The sequence below is a fragment of the Phaethon lepturus genome, unplaced genomic scaffold (assembly GCF_000687285.1).
Source record: "Phaethon lepturus isolate BGI_N335 unplaced genomic scaffold, ASM68728v1 scaffold26326, whole genome shotgun sequence".
In the NCBI taxonomy this organism is placed as follows: Eukaryota; Metazoa; Chordata; class Aves; order Phaethontiformes; family Phaethontidae; genus Phaethon; species Phaethon lepturus.
In genome coordinates, this window is record NW_010545989.1 from 5,992 (window position 1) to 14,234 (window position 8,243).

General features: G+C 46.2%; 1 protein-coding gene across 1 annotated transcript; it reads right to left on the minus strand.

Moving 5' to 3' along the window:
* Positions 1 to 5,009: 5,009 nt before the first annotated feature.
* Positions 5,010 to 7,985, minus strand: EMC8 (ER membrane protein complex subunit 8; the record flags this gene model as incomplete). The annotated part of the gene is made up of 4 exons (XM_010289160.1): positions 5,010 to 5,545; positions 5,838 to 5,932; positions 6,461 to 6,530; positions 7,909 to 7,985. Coding segments are annotated over 4 exons (402 nt in total), but the record flags the coding sequence as incomplete, so codon positions are not given.
* Positions 7,986 to 8,243: the final 258 nt, after the last annotated feature.

An 8,243-nucleotide genomic window follows, 5' to 3' on the forward strand; every position in this document is an offset into this window, starting at 1 on the left:
AGAAAATCCACCGGGCCATGGCAGCAGCCCTCACAAGCAAGCCAGGAGCTGCTGCGGCCGGGGGGAGGAAGCAAAGCGGAAAGCGAGCACGTACCTGAAGCACAAAACCAGAGCGTGCCGAGCTCTCCTGTCAGACCTGCATCCAAAGCGAACCGCCTCCCTGCCGGGCATGGATTCAGCGGGCGGCTGGGAATTGGCTTAGGGACCTGGCCACGGCTGCCGCGCTTCTCGGCTCACTGAGCTCCACGTTAATCTCGACCCAGCTTTCCCTTTTATCCCCTGGTACAACCTCCATATATATTTTCAATTAGGTCCATCTTTTAAGCTCCGGAGCACATTTCTAGGAAGGGCTGCGTTGTTTCTCTTGGCCCTCGTGGGCTGATGCTGCGCAGACCGGGACATCCCTGGCACCGGTCCTGCCCGCATCCAGCTAAAGTGCTGCCACGCTGCAGCCTCCCCTGGTGCAACCTCCATATATATTTTCAATTAGGTCCATCTTTTAAGCTCCGGAGCACATTTCTAGGAAGGGCTGCGTTGTTTCTCTTGGCCCTCGTGGGCTGATGCTGCGCAGACCGGGACATCCCTGGCACCGGTCCTGCCCGCATCCAGCTAAAGTGCTGCCACGCTGCAGCCCGTGTGGCGCTGCCTGGAAGCACTCAAGGAGTTACCCGTTACCCCCGGCCCACCTACCGGGTATTTTTAAGAGCAGCATTCCCTGACTCCCTCATTACAGCTCCGGCCGGTTGCAAAATGCCAAGCTCACCGCACAGCCACGCAGGAGCACGGACCGCTTCCACCTTTCGCGCGGTCCCGTTATTGGAAACCCCCGCCAGCAACCTGCCTCCGTCCTCTCCGAATCCGCGTCTGCCGCCTTTCACAGGGCGATGGCTGAAAACCAAAGGAAAATACGCAGCTAGGGCATACTTTTGGATGAGAAGGCTGGGTGAAAATGTGGTCTAAAAGCGACAGTTAAAAAAAAAAAAAAAAAAAAAAAACGAAAAAATCGATAAAGTCCTCAGCCGATACTTCGGCACAGTGAGATCGCTGCCTGCTGCGGGAGGGCTGGTTGCAGGGCGATGGGTGAAGCAAAAGAGGAGTTTGTAGTGCAGAAGTACGATGCATTGAGATGTTCAACTCGAGCCGGGAGTAACGGAACCAGGGCAGGATGGCAAGGAAGCAGCTTGCCCAGCCCGGGCTGCCCGATCCGGACCAGCTCACTACAGCTCCTACCGGCAAGGGTGGGCAACCCAGCTCCGCTCCAGGAGCTGAATTAAAACACAAACGAGAAGCACGGCTCACAAATGCACGCTGAGCGCATTTCCCCTCGAGGCCATTTTCCAAGCTGCAGTCAACCGCAAGTCCACCCCACTAACAGCCTCCTCCATTAGCATCCGCGTGCTCTTTCCGTATCGGTAATGCCCTCCACCCGAGCATCTCGAGACGTTTTTACAAATAGCAGCAGCAGCAGAGTGCAGCGATTAGGCCTCCAGCCAGGGAACAGAGAGCCCTGCGTTTGCTTCCTGCATCCGTCACTGTCACCTCTCCTCGGTGCGTACCTGCCACTTAGGTAAGGAATTCTTGGGGGCAGGCGGCCATCTCCCACGGTGCGTGTCCGCAGCGCCACGCAGAGCGGGGCCGGGCTCTGCACATCTGTCTGTCCCCAGCTCCAGCTGTGCCAGGTGAAGAGGTTGCGGCTCCCCGTCCCGCCAGCTGAGCTGCTCGTCTGCTTCCCGCACCCACGCGGGCTCTAATGAGCTGAACCAGGTTCCGCGGTAGGTCTTTGCTCGTTTTCACGCTGACACAGGCTAGGGAACACCCCATGAGCAGCTCAGCTGGCAGACGGGAGAGAGGAAGGGGGAAAAACTCCAGCAGCAGACCGCTTCACTTGCTGAATGAAGGAAAAAACCCCAAATCCCTCATAAGCACACAGAGCAACGAGCTCAGGGAGAATATGGCACCAGTACGTTGTTCCCCAGGAACAGGTATCTCGCTTGTGTGTGTGAGCAGCTGACCGAAGACACCCCTCGGCTCTTGCCACCCATCTGCCCTCCCCACTCGTGACGCTGCACAAGCCAGGAGGAGCCGAGACCACTTCCACCACGCACCTAGCCCCAACCAGCTGCCGGTTCTCCGAGCAATTTTAGGGTGGCCTCACTTCTCGGTGAGAATAATGCCTACAGACCCCTTAAACTCTCTGCTGCCTGCTGGTTTCTCAAGCTGGATCTCTACGTGGTTTCTGACCACAGCTGGAAGCATGCTTGTGGCACACCTGGGGACACACCTCATGGTTCTCTGGGTCTCAGGCCACTCCGATCCTTAATTTCAAACCAAATGGGTGCTTGAAGCAACGCATGCTCAAGGCTCTTCGTTCCCCCCCTTGTGACTAAAGGATTCAAGGTGAGCACTCACGTGGATCAGGCAAGAGTAGCGTGCGTCACACAATCATAGAATCATTTAGGTTGGAAAAGACCTTTAGGATCATCAAGTCCAACCGTAAACCTAGCACTGCTGAGTCCACCACTAAACCATGTCCCTAAGCCCACATCTACACACCCTCCCACTCAGAACGCTGAGCAGTTTGTACTGGTATTTTCAGATAGTTGCTGGGTCTGTTTGTTACTGTTTTGAAATATTAGGGTTGAGAGTAGAAAAAAGACTCCCACATGGGAATAATTTTGCATTTTCAAGTGCTTGAGGTCCTACGGAGGAGCTAAAGAGCTGGGACTTAAATGTCTGGGCAGGCAAATGCCAAATCTCCACATCTTGGTGAACAGGGGTGTGGGGGGGAAATTAATCGATTCTGCGTGTCATTAACTCCTAACAAAAGAAAAAAGAGACCCATTCCCAGCGCTGTCTTCCCAGCTACCACGAGGGCTCCAGCGATGGAGACACAGATGCCTTCCCCAAGAAGTTTTAAAAGGAGTTACCTTGAATTCCTCCAATGAATCAGCCGGCCAGGAAACCAGCATTTGCTCCTGCGGGTAGGTTTGGTACATCAGCAGAAAAGGGGAACACGACCTTCGCTGAGCCTGGCAGCTTCCTCATTCTTTCACAAGAGCCACCGTGGCTGTGGGTTGCCTTGCTTTAAGAAACTGCTGCCTTTTGTCCTGCCTTCAATGCAAATAGGACAGGTGAGATAAGATCTGAGCAGCACAGTGCTTGTCCTTTCTGCTTAAAGCCAGCCTGGGCTTCTACTGGCGGCAAAACACTCAAAGAATCTCATTTAAAAGCAAACAGAAGATAAAAAGAGGGAAAGACAAAGCATTAAAAGCTGCTCCCCTTCCAGCAACGTGTCTCAAAGTTAGTCACAGGGAGCATTTCCATCAGGGTACAGACCGATGATATACATTTTTCTTTGTCTTGCAAGGGTGGGAGGGGGGAGTACTGCAAGATTAGGCTGAATTAGCATATATACGATCAAAGCTTGATTAGGACATCTAGTTACAAATATAACAGACATTTCCTGTGGCTCAGGAGACATACCAGCTTATATGGCAGCGTTGGCTGACAACCTCACATAACTAATGTAACATGTCTTGCTAAGATAACATCTGCCTCTGGAACAATAGGTTAGATCTCACGAGGTGTTTGTACAAAGTAAGACAACAGTCCTCCTCCTGCAGCGTGTGCCGTTTGCAGTCTACTCTGAACATACGTTGCCAGAGCATCGCTGTTTCCAGGATATCTTTTCATACAGCCGTGGATGTGTAGTAAAACAGCCACTGGAACGTGTTTATCTCGCTGCTTGTGAGCTAGATAGATGTTTTCGTTCAACAAGTGAAAATGCTTTCCTTTCCTGCAAGCCTAACCTGACTCAAGCTTAGGAAAGGCTGTTGACTAAGTGCCAATCCCTTTTGTAAAGCCCATCATACCTTACCACTGCACAGCAGGGAGACAAACTGAACCAATCTGTTCAAACCTTCATCTCCTCCTCAGGGAGCTGAACCTCAGACTCGCCTCATGGCTTTGTGGAATCTGAACTGCAGGGAACTCCACAGCATGACCCGACTGGAGGCATCCTGGTTCTACTCACTGCTTCTGAACAGGATTTTAGCCTTACCCCATCCTTGGCTAAGACCAAGAGCAAAACTTGTGCTTACTTAAATAGAAGCAGAGGCAGATCAAGAGGTTTTGACAATCCCATCCCCCATGTTTTAAAATAAGAACACTAAGGAAAAAGCAGGAACTTGGAGGCAGATAATTTGGTAGACATTTGGCTCTTCCTTGTAAATACGTTTTTGGGTAGGAAGAGAAGGAAATCTAGAGAAGCCATTGCAGGTTGAGGCTACGTTTAGCTACAGTTTGACAAACAACCATGAGGAGTAAGGCAACAAGACTTAGGAAGAACTGTACTAGGCTAATAAAAAGCTTCATCATCCAGTAAGCTTATTCTTAGAAACAAACATTAATTAGAAAGACAGACAGAAGCTGAACTAGACTATATCCAGGCACCTTGATCTGTACTCAGATAACTTGCTTTCAACTTGGAGGGATACATTTTAGACCTACTTAAACAGACACCGTATGAACCAGTTAAACGTGGCATCTTATAAAACCCCAAAGGACTGCATAAAATTAATAAGGTATTTCACTCTCCTTTTGTAGACTCAAACAGTTTTAGAACTTTCATTCAAACTCATTAGTGCGCTTACAGTCCTTTTTACACATGATTATATGAGTACCTGTTTTTACCCTGGGTTTAATAGAATATATTAAATAATATATTAAATATATTAAAGAATATATTAAGCAACAACTGTGGTTGTACACCCACAAAGAGCAGGAATCACCGTGGCATTTGGGAATACTGCTTCAACATGTTATCAGTAGCTGTGTCATGCTAAACAACTGCAAAACAGGCGACACATGAGCACGGTACATCGTCCTCAGCAGTCTGCATTGTACTGCGCCACCAGAATATTTCCAAACCAGGCCAAACGAAACTGTTAGCCTTACATTTTATGTCTTTGACCTTAAAATTTCTCATCTGAGGACAAGATTCATTTTTTTGAAAGGTATTTCCATAAAGCGTTAAAAAGTAATCTCTCTACAGATTAGAAAAACTTAGTCAAAACTTTGTAATATGAACAGGAGGGACAAGCAGAAGTAGTTCTGGTTTCGAAGGAATAACAACATTCACTTCAACTGGGATGGCATCCACGAGGACAGCTGTAACCAACAGTTTGCAGTTCTTCCAAGGAATCTCACAAAAAAGATTCAACAGCTTATGGACACATCACTTAGCAATGTGACATGCCACTCCTTTTTAATCAGTCGGGTTTCCACACAAGGTACTGAATATTATTCTATTTACATTCAAAAATAGCATTTTTCTCTCTTCAGTACACAGTGGGAATGCCCGTGAATTAGTCAGTAGAAACCCCTCTAACACAGGTGGAGGACAGCTTTGTTGATCTCTGGGTTTGTCCAGTCGTTCCGGATGTCATCCAGGTGATTATCAAAATCTACAAGCGTCTCGTAGGACTTGCTATCCAAGAGAGATGCAGCAATTCTCTGGGCTTCATTCCAATCTTCACAAAAATCACTAGGACATAAAATAACCAGGAATAAATAATAATCACAAAGGAAATCTCTACCACCTCCTCCACTCTGGAAATTAAGCCACACTCTGCAACGTGGTCATAGTGGTTACACCACCGCCGAGCCCCACAAGCCTTCTGCTCTCTCTCACTACAGCAACAAACAGCTTTAAAAGCACTGTCAGCTACACCCACCGCCCTTACAGTATCACTCATCCCAATCAAAGTTTTGCCCCTAGCCAGGCAACCTGTTTTTCCTTCCTACCCGAACACAAATAAACTCTGAAGTTTACTCACACGTGTGGGTCCTTGCACCTCCACTTGTTCTCATGCAGCTCGTACACGTGAATGGCAGGCTCTACGCACTCCATCGTAAACTTGGTGTTATCAACCTGGTGTGCAACAGAAAAACACCACCTTAGTCCCCTCCTCAATATCTCAAGTAAAGAGATGAAATAAAAAACAAAGTCAGTTTTTACAAACAGGACACCTTACACTAACTCATCTACTGTTCTACCTTCAAACGAGCCAAATTTTACATATTTAGACTGCCAACATCCTTTGTCACTGTGGCAAGGAGGCAAAGCATCGTTTGCTTCATGTGAGACAAGAGTTTAGGTCACAGAAGGGGGTCTAAAGGCATGAATACGCTGCCCTCACTCAAGCCTTGCAAGCAGAGGCGGCCTCCACTTCCTTTGAGATAGCAGAGAGCTAACCACAGCCTTTCTGCAGACTTACGAAGAACTTCACTGGCTACAGGTCATTGCATCTCTTTCCCAGAGCATTTGGCGGGAAAGAGAAAATTAGTTACTTCACTGTTAAAGGATCAAGAGAATGGCATTTAAATGGCTAGTCCAATGTCATGGTCGTAACATTAACAATACAGAAAGAAAGGGGGGGGAAAAAGTGAAGTAATTTACCATTATGAGAGCTGTATCGTTAAAGCCCTCTGCAATTCTGGAAGCCACCTTTTCCGCAACCTGGTTTGGACTGCAGCAGAAGGTAAAAGTAACTGTGTTATTTCAACCATGACATTTCAGCTGAAATGCTTAAAGAGATGTGAAAATTACACTGCGTGCTTACAAACAGGAACAAGATATCAAGGTGATGCTACACTTGATTGAAATCAGAAGGCCAAGAAAACCCCAGCTCCTCTCTTCAGCACATGATCTGGATCTCAGCTATGCTTAGGCAATGGGTTTTTGAACGGCAAAATGCTCATTGCAGGCTTCATGTGCAACCAATGTTTTGTGGCCTCTTACCTTCTTCCACCAGACCAAAGACTGCAGCCATCTTTGCCCTGGCAGGTGTTTAAAAAAGAAACCAAGTTTGGCCCCCAGTCTGCATTTGAACCCACTCACTGCCCAACTTCTCTACCAAAATCAGACTTTTAAAGGAAAACCTTTACCATGTTTCAAAGATGACAATGTCTACATGGTGCCAGTTATCTTCAGAAATTAAACTGGAGTTTAAAAAAAAAAAAAAGCCCGTGATATTCTTTCAACCCTCAAATAGAACAGACAAACTGTATCTTCTCCTTCAAAATATCTCCAGCAGATTTATTACCCTTGTAAGGAAAGGGCAAATAATGCCCTTATCGCTGTTAGATACCTTAGTGGTCACAAGCATTACTTAAAAAACATACTTGAGACTGAAGCATATACATTAACAAAATAACTGGGACATAGCATAATACTTTAAACAAGCTGTTTACATTTATTTTAAATGCAAGTATGATGTACTCTCATTAGTCCTGATACTGGACTTGTCTAATAGATAAGGGGAAAATATTTGATACAGGTATCTAAAACTACATTGTGGCTCCACAGGAAGGCCCCCTTATTGCTTACTGAGTAATTTGAGTTAGCTATCAGGGAAATAAAATAATTAATCCTGGGGAAACTAAGTGAAAAAAGATATCTCTGCCTGCCTGACATCATCTTCCATTTCAAGAGTGTCCCTTTACCACGTAAGAAAACGCTTCAATACAACTCAGAGACAATTAAGAAGTTTAGTCAGAAAGACTTTCCAAAAGACACTCGGAGTCACTTGAGTTTACAAGATATGCACTGCACAAGCAAACGCGCCTGCAAATTTTGGCTATTTCTCTGACAACTGTAATTAAACTGGTTGGCAGTCATTCAAATACTGGCCTTTTATAGTATCCACTAAAGAGGAGGGATTCTGGAAAGACTGGGGTTTCTGCACCTGAGCAAAGGCCGTCCACCAGCACCACGAAGACAATGTGAAACCAGATGACAGTTGTCAAAGTTAATCAACATGCACGATTTATGTCGACGATTTTTGTTGGCAGAGTACAAAGTACAACATAAAAGAGCAAACAGAAGGAAATATTGCACCAACACACCTGGCATCTTTCACGCGTTCATTTGCCTGGTAATATCCAGCTATCACGTAGTTATTCTCTTTGCACCAAGAGTCAATCTGAAAAAGTAATTGGAACAATCAAACCCAGGAAAAAAAAGAAAAAAAACCCCACAGAACTAAGGAAATCTCATGTCCGTCCTCAAATAAAATGGCAACTGAACCACTACAATAACTTTGCCAATTGATTCTTTAAATATATACATATTTATATATATTTATGTGTGCACTCACACACAGAGTTTGGCTAATTTAACTAGAACAGAGAAACCAAATTGAACATTTGGAGAATCATGGAAAACATTAACCAAATGGAGC